This window comes from Morchella importuna (genome assembly GCF_003444635.1).
Source record: "Morchella importuna strain M04M26 chromosome Unknown Morimp01GS047, whole genome shotgun sequence".
In the NCBI taxonomy this organism is placed as follows: domain Eukaryota; kingdom Fungi; phylum Ascomycota; class Pezizomycetes; order Pezizales; family Morchellaceae; genus Morchella; species Morchella importuna.
The window spans coordinates 270,440-286,283 of NW_025763444.1; the positions used below are offsets into that span (position 1 = coordinate 270,440).

A 15,844-nucleotide genomic window follows, 5' to 3' on the forward strand; every position below is an offset into this window, starting at 1 on the left:
AAAACACCATGTACCGTACCCCACACGCACGCAATGCTCCCTACATATAACTACAAGAAACAAGAGAAAGAGAAAAAGAAAGGTACAAGAAACCAAACAATCAAAACACATAAAACGCCGTTCCCCGATAATCCATGAACATAACCAAACCATACTAATACCTCTCCCCCGCCGCCAACGCCTCCCAGTTCCCCAACCGCGCCTCCAAGCTCTGACTCGCCATCCCAATCCTCAACGCCTCCGGGATCACCACCGTCTTCTTCACCTCCTCCTTCTTCTCGACCGCCTCCATCTTCTTCTTCTCCACAACCACATCCTGCGCCGCCTTCTTCCCCACCGGCCGTCCCGTCTTCAGCGGCGGAATAACCGGAAGCGGCTTCTCGTTCACTACCACCGCCACCTCCGGCGTGGGCGCGCGGTACGGCTTATACACCGTCTTCTCCGTCTTCTCTTTCTCCGTCCTCTCCGTCCTCTCCGTCTTCTCCTCCTCCACCACCGGCGGCGCCGGCGCCCTCCTCGTCGGCTGCGGAATCCCCTCCGGCGCCGGCGAAGGCGTCGGTGTAGGCGCAGTGAAGGTCAGCGTCGGCGTCGTCGGTGACCCCCCTCCAACCACGACCACCACCGCCGGCAGCTCCACCGCTCTCGGCGACGACACACCCGGCAGCTCATACGGCCCCGCCCCCTCCCCCAGCGCCGCCAGCTTCGGGGGCGCAGAGTTGCGTATGCCGCGGCTGCGGCTGCGGCTGCGCTGGGCGGGGATGATCTCGATGAGCTTTGGCCGCGCGGCGGCGGCGGAGGCGAGGGTGATTATTTTTTCTTTTGGGGGGTGTGGGTGGGACTTTTTGCTGGGTGTGCGTTTGGGGGTGGTGCTGCGGCTGTTGACGCGGTAGATGCGTTGGCGGCGGGCGGATTGGGGGAGGTATTGGGTTGGGGAGGGGAGGGGGTTGAAGGTTGCGTCGGGGAGCTTGGGGATTGGGGGGGCGCCGGGGTCGGTTCTTGGGGGTGGGGGGGAGCGGAGGGGGGCCTTTGTGTCGTGCGCATGTTCCCCCGACCCGTTCTCTGCGGCTTGGGAGGTGGCGGTTATGGGGGAGGTGTAGGTCGTTGAGCGTGATACGGATGGCGAGGTGTAGGCTATCGAGGCCGCACACGACACAAACCCTGACTTGAGCTCATTCCCCTCCTCGAACTCTGCGATGGTCACCAACGCTGGCTTTGCGGGCCCCGCTCCATTCCGCGGCTTCAGTGTCCATGACCGCCGCCGATAGGATGCGGTCATGCTCTCGTTGACTGCAAACTGGTCTGGCGGGAATATGGGCTCTGGTACGGGCTGTGGGGGGTTGGTTCCGGCCTTTGGGATCGATAGTGGGCCCTCACCCTGTGCCCTGCGGTAGTCCTCCTCTAGTCGTGGTGCCCGCGATAGGCGGCGGGGGTTGGCGACGGGGATGACGTCTTCGGAGAAGGCGATGGGTTTTCCGAATGTGCTGCGCTTGGAGAGGGAGAACCTGTGCTTCTTCTTTAGCTTTTGTGGTTTTGTGGGCTGGGGCGTCCATTCGGCGCGGGCTGCATCTTTGCAGAAGGCATCCATGATTCGGGAGCTTCTCATGGTTGTTGTTGTAGTATGTGGGATTAGGGTTGACAAGTAGGGCTGGGAAAAAGAAAAGAAGAGGATCGGACGTACTGGTTCTGCGAGTCTACAGGCCAACGGTCAACGCTGGAGGTCGACATCTTTAAAAGGGATGAATAAAAGACTGTGTTTGTTAGAGTTTGGCTAGCTAGTAGTCACGATCAGTTACGGGCTTGCGTGCTCGTGCGTTGGGGCGGAGTCTCAGACTTGCGCCAATATTGATTGAGCACTTGAAGAATGAATAGAATAGAATAATAGCCTCTCTGCTGCGGATGACAGCCGCTGCCAGCTAGATGCTACTTACATACCTCTGTAGTTAAGCCATCACTCGATGTCTCACCGGGCCATGCATATGTGTGGGAACAATTGGCGTGCCATGGCGCGATATCCAGAGCTTGGGATCCTCGTATGTAGATGTTGCAGATTTAGGCGCATCGTACTGCATGCCCATTGGACGAACCCTCACTCTCCCTCGAAAGTACGCGGCAGTCAAGCAGATGGTTACCTCTTTAGCACCGGTACCGCTCGCCCGTCCGGCAGCGTTCGAGAAGATGATACGCCGGTAAGCTGTAGCTAGAGTCGGTGGGCTGCGCCACACAGAGCAGCTTTAGAAGAGATATCTTAGCAAAGAAATAGTCTAGCTTCAGCGTTCACGGGGGGTTTTTTCTTGTCTTGTTCTGGGGACTGCACTTGCATACTCCAGCTCACGAGATGAATGCTGTCAAAAATAGATTTGCACCCGGACAGGGCTGCATAGCCCAGCCAGAGGAGGTGCGTGTCTTGGCGACGCGGTGTAACGCTGGGCTGAAGCTAAGCTTTTGGCACGTGCAGGGGGGAGCTGTCAACACTGCAGAGATACATGTAGATACTAGATATGGAGAGATATGAGTTGTCGGGGAATGTAGGCACTACTTTGTCGAACGGTCCTGCGCTGTTATGGCAGGTACACACATCTGTTACATAGCAAGCTTCATGAGACTCCCGGTGAAGACGCAGGGAGGCATCGGAAGAAATGGATAGCCCATGGCTTCGGCTAAACATACTGCACTGCTGGCAGTGTTGAGATATATATGGGCGCCCCCCCCCTCACCTTGCTCTGGATGCAAGAGAAGCAGACGTGTCGGAGGATGGGGTTGAGGAGTCATTCCTACATTTAGCTTAAGATGTATCGCCTGGTGCTGTGTGTAGCGGTGGATCGAGTCTACACTTATGTCCTTCAATGAGATTACTACGTGCACAGATCTTATCCGATGACGCAGAGCACGGTTGTACGTGCATATGTCCACTGCAAGCACGCCCTGCCCATCACCGTAGTCCATAGCCATAGTCCCCTGGCATATCATACCAAGGGAGCTCCACAGTATACCGCTCGTCCACTGGCATAATCCCTGCCTCGGTTGTGTTCCTTGGCTCCACAGTCCACAGTCCATAGTCCACAGTCCACAGTCCACAGTCCCACGTAATCGATATAGTAGTCACGTAGCTCCCCTGAAAAGGGCTTGAAAACTTATGGAGTTATAGCCACCCGAGTAGCTAGGGGGGGTTGGGTGCGTTGGAGAATCATCATGTCTCATAAAGTCCCATAATCGATGGTAACGACTGATAAGAGTTCAAGCTATACTATCCAGCTAGATGCTCTGAAAAGGCGTCAAGTTGTCGATAGCTCTAATATTGGTGGGATAAGACGAGACGAGACTTTGACAGGTCTTGCCTTGTATTTTTTCATTCTAGCCTCGAAAGTCTCGAGAAAAGGGCCTAGTCTTGACAAAGTCTAGACTTCGTGGTCAGGTGACTTTGATGCTAGGAGTCGGAAGTACGTCTGTTGTCAAACCCTAACCCTGATTTATCGGTTTGCAAGATTAAATGGTTTGGTGGAAAATAGTCAAAAAAGGTCTCTCGGGGTAAATCTCAAGATATCTATAAACAGTCCTGTCTTGCCTCGTCTTGTTGCCCCCAAGGTCTCGTCTTGTCTCGTGCCCAGTGCTAGACACTAATAAATATTATTTGAGACACCCGGAAACACAAACCAGTAACCACACACACCCGCCCAAGAAACATCTCCCTTATGTATAACTTTTTTCCAGGCTGGTCGACTATCCTCCCCTAAAATCTCGAATTTATATCTTGAAAATTGGCTGTTCTGCTTGCAGCACCGCAATTGTCAACTTGGTTGTCGTTGACCGGCGTCGTTACAGCACTACACCACCCACTAAACTTACTTGCCATGGTTGCAGCGCCCCAAATAATGATCCTGGAACCGATTGTGATTTGGGGAGGGTGGTACAGCTATACAGTCGTTCACCGTCGCTTGAAGAATATTTCCAGTTGACGAACGGGACTTTGGGCCAGTATAAATTAAAAGGAGTACTGGAGATCTCGCAGCTTGGCTGTGGCCTCCCATACTTGGAATCCCAAGTCGTCAAGTGGCAGTATTCGCCAAGAGACGGTGAACGACTGTATGTACACCATTCTAAGGGCCCGGAATCATGATTCCTGCAACGCAATGGTATTCTACATCTACATACATCTCCGTTGCAACGGACATGCCCCACCAACTACACACACTGTCCAGGCTTCAATATGATTTGGGCAGATTGTGATTTCCTTCACCCAAAATACAATCGGCGAGGATTACGGTTACAGTTGCCACACTGGCGTTCCGCCAGACCGGCCCTAAGATCACTGGGCGCACCATACAACTTGCTTGATCATCGATTCCTTACGACATACAGAAATAGATCCTTCTATAGGCGGGCAAAGCAGTAGGTACAAGGCTCTGGCATTAAGTGAGTGAACTAAATGGGGTGTTGACTGGTGTGGATCTGTTCACTCACTTAATCCTAGAGCCTTGTACATGTAGGCGGACATAGGTACATGTAGCTATAGGACTTGTAGGTGCGTGCGGGTGAGGGTTTGTGACCGCGCGCACCCGCTAGGTAGGAATGCTTAGTAAAGTACACTCGCACCTCGCTATCTCGTAACTCGATATCTCGGATCTCTTGCTGTCTCGTGCGGATTTGTGGGACAGGTACTGCCCTTCTCCACCAAAAACTATTTGCTGTCTCGTATATTTGCTATCTCGTAGGGGTTTGGCTCCCAGAATATGTTAGCGACATAGCGGGGTGCGACTGTATGTAGTTCCTTAAGCCCTATCACGTGCGCCCTGCCCGCGCATCACGTGATCAAGTGGAAACTCGAGTAGAGTAGTAAGCGGGAAGCAGGGGTCAGAAGGGTAATCTCTCTATAACGGTACCAAATTCCGGTCCCGAACGTACCGTTATAGCAAGCTTTCGCTGTATCCTCATTATTTTTCTATGAGAGATCTATTATGATAAGAGAGATAACGGGATCTGTTACAGCCTCCGGTGGAAAACAGGGACCAACCATCACGCCGAGAACAGAGCGGTTCTCCAACGCCACATTTCCGCAATAATTCTACCGGAGGCTGTAGTTCAGCCACACCGAATTTGTTTTTTGGGGGGGTCAGCACTTTCGCGACAGCTTAAGGGATAGCGGGACGTATGTAGCTACGTGTATGCTTTTAATCCTTCAGAACCCAGTGGTTTCAATCATCCTTATCCCAAATACCATTCCCACAGCTAGATATTCCCCGCTGGCGAGCAATATGCAGTCCCCCGACAGCGGGAGAAGCTCCCCAGCTACCTCAGCCTCAAGCCCACTAGGTGGAGGGCCGTGTCACGGTACCGATCATACCTTACTTCCAGAAACATGCTTCCGAATACGTGGGATACCTCCGGATTGGGACAAGGATAACCTTCAAGCGGCTTTGAACACTATCCTCCCGGGGCTCACTCTCAGCACCTCACAGATTTCAGGTCCATTTCCAGCTTGCAATGACGACACACAAACAGCCTTAATCAGCCTCAAAGATCCCTCTACACTCCATGGACCTAATTCAGAGGAACCCTTCATCTGGATTGATGTCGACAAGAGTGAAAGACCAGTGCATATCACAATCGATAAAAGCTTTTTTGATCTGACACCCTTAAACACCCCGCAGACGCCGATCTGTGCCGAGTGAGTGAGCACTGCGATTCCACGGGTATTGTTAGATGCTAACAACTGCACATTCAGCGTGATTGCCGTCACCGGTTTGAGCGGCCATGCTTTTGGATCGTGGAGAAGCCGAAATGGAGGCGCAATGTGGCTACGTGACTTCCTACCCAAGGCATATCCTCAGACGCGCATTATGACATACGGTTATGATAGCAGATTGGGGAATACCAACCCTCTTACTATGAGAGATCATAAACTAGGACTAATGGAGTGTATTAGCAATGCGAGAAGAAACTGCCCTGTAAGTCGCATTTCATGATAAGCCTGTTTTTATACTCGGCATAGCTTGCTAATTTCGCACGTATATAATGTCCTCTAGAAAAGACCCATAATCTTTATTGCACACAGTTTGGGGGCTATGTTAGTCATACAGGTAGGGGCTGCCTCCACACATGGATGGATTGCTAGCATCATAATTACCGTATAAACTCAGGTATTACTTGAATGGCGCCAGTCTCCTAGCAATCAGGGCCTTTTCAATTGCGTTCGAGGAATTTTTCTCTTTAGGGCATTTCACAATAGGATGAATATTTCAGGTCTTCAAAAATTGGTGAGCCCAGATGTGGGACGTGTTGAGACGCGGAATATGATAGAGGACTTGAATGAGGGTTCCCAATATTTGGCGGACCAAAAGGACCGTTTAAAAAACATGTGGCCACAGTTAAAAGCAAAGATAGTCTCCTTCTATGAAACTAGGACAACTAGAACGGTTACTGAGGTTGGTTTCCCAACATATAGCCTATATAAATCGTTGGGCGTTCTGGTTAACTTGATAGGTTGGACCCGGGAGGTTTGCTAGAGAGGGTGAGCCGATTCAGGTGGTTCAAAAGACGTCAGCCCAGTGCTCCATGCCTGGGGAAGTTCCCATTCCTATTGATTCAAATCATTCGGATATGGTTAAGTTCAGTTCGCCTGAGGAAAGAGCGTTCAGGTCAGTCATCAAGTATATGGAAAGTCTCGTGGGTGCGTACATAGCTCTCTTAGCCATTACATGAGCGAGGAAGAGCTGAATTTTCTATAGAGAAGCGGAGCCGAGAGTCATTAAAGCAATCCCTTGAGAGGTCAATCATAAAACAGGAGTGTTCCTTTTACGTTGACCAGAAGGAATATCATCACCGTTTCCTGGAGCCGTCGGTGACCGCCTATGCCGAGGGTATCTTTTTAGCTTCAAATAATCTTGATTACGAACGTTGGAGAGTGGATACCGATCCAAGCCATACTCTAGTGTATAGTGGATTTCCCTCCTTAGCGCACGCATTACCCATCTTTCTACAAGACCTTGCAAAGGTTGAAAAAGAGAGCCTGATATTGAATTTCTCTTATGGCTCGGCAAGCACTTCTTATAGATATGATTTGACTCTAAAGGGGGCCAATCACAAAGACCTTTGTATGGCTTGGACACTATTTTGTCAGGCCACCGATTCCTATTCGCAGGATGTGCAACAGCAACTATTTCTATCGTTTTTACGCGTTCTCCTGGCACCTATGAATGACGATGAGTTATCGCGGGTTTATGATGACCCCGAAGAAGCGTTTACTATTCTAATGGGATTGTCCTCGCTAGAGACCATCTTAGAAGCTCTCGAGAAGTCTCTGGCTCAAGTGGTAACAATTCGTGTGAGTCAGAACAATGGGTGTTCAAAGCTAAAAAGAGACATAAAAATGATTCTCGATCTGGACGAGCCATCGACCGAGCATTGGAAAGAGTTATTTCCCAAAATCCGTACTATCATCCGCCACCTGCGGAAGGATGGCATAACAGCGAAAGTGTTGATAATGGACCCACCCGTGATAGGGAACCTTGAGCTTGTACCAGGTTCGGAAATTCATGTTACCTATGACAAAGAAAGACAAGGTTTGCATCCCGCTGGCCCTCATTACTCTATGTATCAACTGTTAAATCAGGTTTTGTGATAATACTACAGATTGCTTGACTACACTATACTTCCATAATTCACGTTCTGAGAAAGTGTCTACAGGATATGCTCATACCTTTGAGTGGCTGTGGAAAACCCCCGAGTACCTTGCCTGGAACTCAACGCAAGAATGTGGCGCGGGGTTGCTCCTTATCGAAGGAAAGCCTGGCAGTGGTAAAAGTACCTTGATGCGCTTCTTCAAGGACAGGTTTTCACCCGTTTCTTCCAACAAAATAATTCTCGCATCTTTTTTCTACCACGCTCGTGACGGAGACTCTGAGAGGAACCATACGAACATGTTGAGGGCCCTTCTCTACCAAATACTTGAGGCAGACGAATCGTTTTTCGCGTGTGTTCAGCCTATATATCGCCAGGCCCTCCGACGGGATGAACTTTGGGATCTTGAAAGGCTTAAAGAGGCGCTTAGAGCATGTAGAAGACACGTATTATCTCGAAGCCTCTTCTTAATCGTTGATGCAATGGACGAGTCAGAGAATACAGACCGAACAGATATTATTCAGTTCTTCCAAAAGCTCACTGAAAGGACAGATGGCAGTGATGGTAAATGCCTAGTAAAGGTATTTCTCACGAGTCGACCGATAAACGAGTTGCACCCCAGCGGTTTGAATGGAGTTTATCGAATCGTCCTCCAAGAAAGAAATAAGAAGGATATCGAATCTTACACGGACGCATTTCTACAGAATTCCGTGTTCGACTCAGTGAGAGGCGCCAAGCCAGCGCTTAAGGAATATATTATGGAGCATGCTGACGGTGTATTTCTATGGGTACATCTTGTGGCAAAGGAGCTGGTACAATATGCTATGAAGGGTTCAAGGCAAGGTAAACTACTGAAGTTCCTCAAATCCCTCCCCAAAAGCCTGGAGGACTTTTACCAGCGTATGCTCGAGGGCCTTGACAGCGATGACCCAGATGATTTGGTAGATGGAAAGCGTATTTTGCAATTTTGTTTATTTTCTCACCGAGCTATGGAGCTTCATGAGCTAGAGCATGCTCTTGCAATGCCTGGCCTACCGAAGGATCCTGAGCCAGAGGTGGCATCCTGGGAAATAGAAAAGCCTACGTCTATAAGGAGACTCCTAACACAATGTACTGGAGGATTTGTCGATATCCAAGAGAGTAGGTAGTCTTTCAATCCTCGTTTATCCTAAGCACCAGATATATTAAACTAAAAAAACGCTTAATAGGTGAGAAATCGTATGCAGTTATCCAGGCCATGCACCAGACCGTACGCGAATTCTTCCTCCGCCCGCATCATCGTGTTCACTCCCATCTGAACCTCACGAGCGAGGATGATGCCCGAGAAATGATACAACTCACATGCGTGAGATTCCTTGAGGTACTAGACTGGGAGCTGGCCCTCACTGGCGCAAAAGATGTTGTGGAGCACATTGGCTCACGCCAAGCACTTATAGAGCACTTAAATAAGAGACCCTTCCTCAAGTACGCTATAGGGTATCTCAAAGAGAGCACGGGAGTTGGCCCAGCTATAATGGAGAGGTTGCGACTGATCCTCATCCGCAATATCGTAGGACCACACATGCGAAGTATGTATCTGCTCTTAAGGCCACTGATAATCGCTTTTGAAGCACTTGATATATGTCACGAGACCTGGTCTTTCGTACGACATCAAGCTTGGGATCTCACATATCAAACCAAGCTTGATTCATTACTACAAAGGGCCGCCGAATGCGGGCTTCCAATTGCGGTTGGCAATCTGATAGCTGCATCTGCGTCTGTTGATGGGGATGAAGTGTCACCTTTAAACTTGGCTAGCAAGGGCGGACATTATCTCACTGCCGCAGTGCTCCTTGACCACGGAGCTTCCCCGGAACAGCAGGACCAGTATGGTAACAAAGCTCTGCACTTGGCTGTTCAAGGATCACATCTAGCTGTTGCGCAATTGTTACTCCAGCGGGGGGCCAGTATCCAAGCCTTCAATAACGAGCGACAAAACGCATTGCATTTCGCATCCCAAACAGGGAATAGACGCATTGTTCAACTTTTGTTAGACAGCGGCATAGATAACAGCGCGAGGGATCGGTTAGGAAGAAGTCCGCTCTACATTGCGGCGTCGCACGGGAATAGTGTAATATTTCAACTACTATTGGACCTTGGAGTTGACACTCATATATACAACAGAGATGGTCCTACGCCTCTCCATTTCATCTCTTTGCAACAAGGGTCCGAGGCTATGCTCTTGTACCACAATTCAACGCCTGCCCATGAACGTCGCTGCATAATAACGAAACCTATGGCTTTGCTCTCAGCCTTCCTTAACGAAACCCCCGACCTAGAAGAATCACGGAACACGAGGTACTATACGCATTCAGGTTCGACCGTTAGCGTCGACGGTTCCTGTCACTCATATAGTGAGACATGGCTGAACCAGTTGCTTTCGTATGGAGTAAACCCCAGAAAAAGAAAGTGCTTCTATAAGTAAGTTTATCCCCAAAATGAGCATGTGAACAGGATATTTACGTACTCCAGATCAAGCAGCCCCGATAATGCTGAAAACGATGAAAGACCTTCTAAGTAAGTTTATCCCAAAAACAAGTATATGAAAAGGATATTTATTTACATACTGCAGATTATTCGATGATGATGAATTCTACCACTTGGATGAATACCGGTTGGATGAATACCGGTTGGATGATGAACTCTACGACTATTCAGGAAATGCATCAAGTGATTTAGGTCAATTAAGTCGAGATTTTCCTTGGTGAAAGTCGTTTAAAAAGCATTGAAGATGTCATTGGGAAATGCAGTAATTAAAATCAACTCGTCGGGAAACGAATCAGAAAATGAACCAGGAAACGAATCAGAAATGAATCAGGAAATGAATCAGGAAATGAATCAGGAAATGAATCAGGAAATGAATCAGAAAATGCCCGATCAAGCAATGGATCGGGAAATGGATCCTAGGTCCAAACTAGGCTAAAAAATTATTTTTCGAAAAAACCGACTTGAGTTAGAATTCAACTCAGGTCATTAAGAGTTCTAACCACCTAGTAACCACTAAGCTTTGGTTTTGTTATAGATAACATATTATTAAGTGTTGAAAATCTATGGCTTTAGTTTTAGCATCGGAAAGCCATCACAAAGTCGTTAGAAAGGTATCAAAAAGGCATCAAAAAGGGTATTCCTTGATGCCTTTCCCAAAGCGTTACTATGGCAGGATGCATTTCCTGACGCATCTACTCCTGTGGTAGAGGAAGACTGGTATTAGCTTTATTGAAACGGGGATTCTAAGCAGGATCCGATGAGGACTGTATCAGTTGAGGATGATTCCTTAATTCTCTTCCGTCACACGTGCTATCAGGCCATTGACCTCTTTATTTTGATGTTAAATACGCCCCTAGCTATATACGGTTAATGTAATATTCCGAAATAATTAACACTCCGTTTGGCAAAACTGCGATATGAATATGACGAGGTTTCGATCTGGAGATTGCAACCAAATGTTTGGCTTTTGTGGTCTAGTATATTTGTGAATATCGTGGTTACAATTGGCATGTTCGGCTGCAGCCACAGGTCGGGACGTTGGGTGTATTTGGTGGGTTGAGCCGCTAATCCTAGTGGCGCTATTTCAGAATATTTTTTATCGCGATATATATGGGGCAGATAGCAGATTGAGAAATTTGACATTTTGTGGTTGCCAGAACACTACGTACTAGAAAAAATATTCCATACTTTCTCAATATCACGATATTGGGCTGAATATTGTGATATTAAGGTATTGCCGAACGGAGTGTAAAAATAAAACATTGGTAGCTAAGTAGCCAGGCATCCGTTGATCAATACCGTAAAATTTCGAGTTGGTTTTGGTGAAGAAAGCATATGGAGTTGAGCATGATAAGTCACTCCATCAATAATGAATGATCGAGACAGCTAAAAGCAAGCCAAGTCTACCCGCTGCTTATTCTTCACTATTAGACAGATGGTTCTCTCTCAGCCCGTTTACCTCTACATTACTGCCGACCCCCATGCCGCCGGTGATCTTTACTATTCGTAGCCCCAAATCCACCCTGACAAGAAAGTAACATGCTCCATAATATAAAGGTACCACCTAGGCTCATACCACTTTCATATCCTGAGAGAGCACGCGCGACTCGACTGTATAACCGTTCTACGTCAAACTAATTAAACCCATAGGATCGGGCTGTTTGATTTTTACTCAGAGCTGGTGAGGCAATACTTTTCCTGGCTGTTAAGTTTAAAAGCTATCAGCTTGTTTCGTGATCAACGAAATTAAGCGTTTTCAGAAGACAGGCCATGAAGAGATATAAACGAACCTTAACCGACAGTAGACGTCTTTCTCATCATGAAAACGGCGATCTGTATACATATATAGGCTTTCTTCGCCACCCAGCTGCCAGATGAGACCAAACCTCTGGGACAAGATATGCAATTAATGAATTAAACAAAAAAAAAAAAAAAAAAGGATTCCAAGTCAAGATAAGTCCTGGCATTTCCGAGTGATGCCTCATGACGCTACACACTCCAGCTAGCAGCCTTTAAATTTCGCCCCATCGCTTCTCCAATCCCAACCCCATGTGCATGTAGCACAATTAATCTGTTGTCAACAACATATCATGTGTTTTTGTTGTTTAGGTATGTTGAGATATCTCGGGTCTTTATCCAGATCCAAGACCCTCAAAACGAAGGCACAACCCAGCACATAACCCCCATCTTCCCCGGAGCCTTTCACCGCCGCTGCCATCACGTGTGAAGTTTTCCCCTACAGGTATCTAAGCATTTTATGAGACGGTCCATGACCAGTAAGCGGACCAAATGCGAGAATAACCGTAGATGTGAAATAGGAGGGTATCGAGTGAGTAGCTGTGAGCCAAGCCAAGCCCTTCACCAACACGCGTACCGCTCTCTTGCTATGATTTTAAATATGTGATAAACCTTTGGTGCAAAGGTAGTGAGGCTCCCCGCTCAAGAGGGTCATCTCTGGAGTATTAAGTTACGTTTACTGATGCATTACTGATACGCAGGCTTTCCAGTCCGTCTCTCGCTGCGCTGTTGAAAGCGAATCGATCTCTCGATGTTCTTAAACACGCGTACCAGCAGAGAAGAATATAACTAGGCTTCAAACTCGAAGATAAGAGCACTGGATATATGAAACGATAGTAAATAGATGTAGGACAATGTGCGGGCGTGAATTGTGGTCATGGATCATCACTCGGTTTTCCGAACACTAAGACGAAACCGACATAGCGGTGTCGACCTTCTCAAGACTCAAACAACCACACAAAACAGTCCCTGGTATATAAAACCCAGCAGCAACAAACAAGACTCCCAGGCACAAAACCCCAACCCATACAAGCACGCCAACCCGCGTGAGAACACGACCCTGCGATCCAACTCCCAGACAGACCAGAATCACAAAGTCACACAAGTCACGCATGTCACGCACCGGGGAATTTTTATGGAAGGCCCAGGTAGCGCTGTACACTGCACCCACCTGTCTTTCTGGCCAACGGCGATCCCCCGCTGCTAACAGCGAACATCCCAACCTAACCCAACCCCAACCCCATCCCATCGTCCGTGAGCAGCTAAAGGCTAATCAAGGCGCCAGCATAGATTAACGCACCCCGCAACCCCGCACTTATGACGATCGGAGAACGCACCGTTAGAGGACTGGGTGATGATGCGCGGGGTACAGCATCGGGGCTTCAAAGAACCGAGCTACATCTACCTAGGTACATGTACTTACCTTCTCTTCTCTTCACTTTTCTTCACGAGGAGGAATCGCCGGGCTTTATGGGGCGCTCGGTTAAAATAGAGTTGGCCGGCAGAAGTGGTCAGGCAGGGGTGTGGAGTAGGGTAAGTAGGTGGGTGCTTGGCAGGGACGGGGGGAGGTGGAGTTGGTGCTGTGGCGGTGCAGGCGTGTGTTCTAGCGATTGGGGGATCCAGAGACACATTGCGTATTTATATCGCGTTCAGGGCCTTGTTGTTGTTGTTGTTGTTGTTGTTCCTGAGTGCTGTGCCGTATGTGTAAGCAGAGCTACTTTGAGATCTGTCATTGCAGCTAACATAGGGACACATGCAGATATAATGTATACCTATCTACAGGACACGATCAAGTCATGCTACAAGATAAAAGCCATGCATAAATACTTCCCAGCCAGCATCTTCTCGATAACAATCCTGCCCTTCCATCTTTAGGTCTACAGCTACAGACTTGATCCTCCTGGGCCAGCTAGCACCTGCGAGTGATTAGCTGTCAGTCTCAGGCATCGCTCCCGCAGCTAGCGACCTAGACAGATTTGGGTTTGACTCTGGGGAGGCACAAGCTTTCCCGTCGCTGCAGGAACCCGCTAGAGCCAGAGTGGAGATTTTTAGGAGTGTCTTTTCTTTTTGCTGGAGAGCAGTTGGTGGTAGATGAAACGATTACATATAGAGTCCGTTCACCTTGCCACATGCACGACGGTTTCATGAATTTTCAACATCTCAAATGATCACGACTTCTACCCGCCATCGATACGGCTCTGCACGACTCAAGATCTAACCACTCTGGGTATAATTTAGGTACAGTGCTCTAAAGATGGGCCAGCCGCCTTCCTCCCCTGTCCTCCCATACGCCACAGGATCGACATGCACCCATCACACATTAGGCAGAATATCTCCAGTATATACCATCATCGCATTGAGCATCTTCTGCGCCCCATCCTTATTCTATCTCCTCCAATTCTATCTCTCCCAGCCCGGTAGTTCATCCGGGAAGGCGCTACACAGTTCTCGAGTATTGCCGTCCGGTTCGCATTGGTCCGAACTCTGGATGCTGGTCCCGCTGCAGCGCCAAATACGTTATACGTCTTGAATTTTGGCAAATAAATCCAGATCTCTCTCTCTCTCGCCGAGGGGCTTTCTCGCTAGATACCAGGGAGTGCGTCGTATGGTACCATGATTTTCAACGAAGGCAGGGGGTGATGTTGTCCCGAATGAGGAATTGAAGAGGAATGTTGGACTTGTATATAGGTTCGCATCCTCCCCCCCTTCCAATCCCACATTCCTTTCTTCACAGCTAACCACTCAGGATTCAGGAAGTAGCAGTAATACTAGGATACTATGCGGTCAATCACCTCCTTCGCAGTGCTTTGCGCGCTGTTCATGCAGTCGGCAATGGGCATATACGTCTTCTCCGTCTTCACCTCCACCAGCGAGAGTACGTCCCCCGGCCCCGCGTATTCTACGAGTACCTCCATGTACTAACCCACATAGGCAACATGTACATCTACAACTCTACTGATGGCCTCAACTTCAATCTCGTTAAAGGGCCTGCCTACGTCTGTCCCTTTTCTACGCTATCTCTCCTGTTCTTTCGTACTAACACTGCACAGACCCCTACGACCGGCCTTATTCGCGACCCTAGCATAATCCGCCACACCGATGGCTACTACTATGTCTCCTACACGACCAACTGGGAAGGCCGTGACTTTGCCATCGCGCGCAGCAGCAACCTCCTCGACTGGACACTGCACACGACCGTCAGCATCTCTGACACCGCTCAGGCCCGTACCTGGGCGCCCGAGATCTTCCAGGACCCGCGCACGGGGAAAACCAACATCATTGTCTCTCTCGGCGAGTCGCTAACCACCTTCAATCCCTACCTGTACACCGCAACAGACGCGACACTCACAAGCTGGACCGGGCCGGTTGCCATGAGTGGCATTGGTCCGAACTATATTGACACATTCGTCGTCTGGGATGAGGAGAGCGGGATGTACCATGCATACACCAAGAACGAGACGAGCAAGTACCTCGAACACGCCGTCGCCTATAACCTCGCCGGGCCATGGACCTTCGTGCAAACTGGTACTTACGCCTCACCCCGAAACACCCCATCAGTGCTAACACATCTACAGGCAACTTTGCAGGGTTCGGACGAGCAGAGGGCCCATGTATCACAACACTGGCGGATGGCAAATATAGGCTGTTTGCAGATGGATACGACAGTGGCAAGTACATCTACAGCGACAGTGCAGACCTGTATACGTGGAGCGCATACCAGGAGGTACCTGGTGGCCTATCGGGCTTTATCAGGCACGGCACTGTCAGGAACTTGGGCTAGTTTTGTACTGCAGTGGAGTGGATTGGGAAATGGCAATTTTGGTTATTGTAATGTATGTTATGAGATCTTACTGTATGTAGCACACCGTCATGAAAAAAAAGGGAAAGGGGAATTTATGGAATCGTA

The 15,844-nt window shown here is 48.8% G+C and overlaps 6 protein-coding genes across 6 annotated transcripts; 5 read left to right on the forward strand and 1 right to left on the reverse strand.

Annotated features, from left to right (window-relative positions):
- Positions 1 to 154: 154 nt before the first annotated feature.
- Positions 155 to 2,075, reverse strand: LAJ45_10570 (uncharacterized protein; the record flags this gene model as incomplete). Its single annotated transcript, XM_046120093.1, has 4 exons — positions 155 to 1,502; positions 1,679 to 1,748; positions 1,933 to 1,934; positions 2,065 to 2,075. 4 exons carry the CDS (start codon positions 2,073 to 2,075, stop codon positions 155 to 157), a joined length of 1,431 nt encoding a protein of 476 aa, XP_045966752.1.
- A 3,174-nt stretch (positions 2,076 to 5,249) lies between these two features.
- LAJ45_10571 (uncharacterized protein) lies at positions 5,250 to 9,059 on the forward strand (the record flags this gene model as incomplete). Its single annotated transcript, XM_046120094.1, has 9 exons — positions 5,250 to 5,662; positions 5,720 to 5,942; positions 6,021 to 6,074; positions 6,135 to 6,419; positions 6,478 to 6,664; positions 6,723 to 7,556; positions 7,627 to 8,754; positions 8,823 to 8,974; positions 9,051 to 9,059. 9 exons carry the CDS (start codon positions 5,250 to 5,252, stop codon positions 9,057 to 9,059), a joined length of 3,285 nt encoding a protein of 1,094 aa, XP_045966753.1.
- Positions 9,060 to 9,127: 68 nt separating this feature from the next.
- On the forward strand, positions 9,128 to 9,864 carry LAJ45_10572 (uncharacterized protein; the record flags this gene model as incomplete). The annotated part of the gene is made up of 4 exons (XM_046120095.1): positions 9,128 to 9,163; positions 9,225 to 9,343; positions 9,412 to 9,724; positions 9,778 to 9,864. The coding sequence occupies 4 exons, from the start codon at positions 9,128 to 9,130 to the stop codon at positions 9,862 to 9,864; spliced, it is 555 nt and encodes a 184-aa protein (XP_045966754.1).
- A 25-nt stretch (positions 9,865 to 9,889) lies between these two features.
- LAJ45_10573 (uncharacterized protein) lies at positions 9,890 to 10,576 on the forward strand (the record flags this gene model as incomplete). Its single annotated transcript, XM_046120096.1, has 4 exons — positions 9,890 to 10,074; positions 10,126 to 10,170; positions 10,226 to 10,332; positions 10,404 to 10,576. The coding sequence occupies 4 exons, from the start codon at positions 9,890 to 9,892 to the stop codon at positions 10,574 to 10,576; spliced, it is 510 nt and encodes a 169-aa protein (XP_045966755.1).
- Positions 10,577 to 13,254: 2,678 nt separating this feature from the next.
- Positions 13,255 to 13,702, forward strand: LAJ45_10574 (uncharacterized protein; the record flags this gene model as incomplete). Its single annotated transcript, XM_046120097.1, has 3 exons — positions 13,255 to 13,470; positions 13,591 to 13,635; positions 13,697 to 13,702. 3 exons carry the CDS (start codon positions 13,255 to 13,257, stop codon positions 13,700 to 13,702), a joined length of 267 nt encoding a protein of 88 aa, XP_045966756.1.
- Positions 13,703 to 14,606: 904 nt separating this feature from the next.
- On the forward strand, positions 14,607 to 15,718 carry LAJ45_10575 (uncharacterized protein; the record flags this gene model as incomplete). The annotated part of the gene is made up of 6 exons (XM_046120098.1): positions 14,607 to 14,625; positions 14,691 to 14,693; positions 14,741 to 14,812; positions 14,869 to 14,933; positions 14,988 to 15,462; positions 15,513 to 15,718. 6 exons carry the CDS (start codon positions 14,607 to 14,609, stop codon positions 15,716 to 15,718), a joined length of 840 nt encoding a protein of 279 aa, XP_045966757.1.
- Between the last annotated feature and the right edge of the window lie 126 nt (positions 15,719 to 15,844).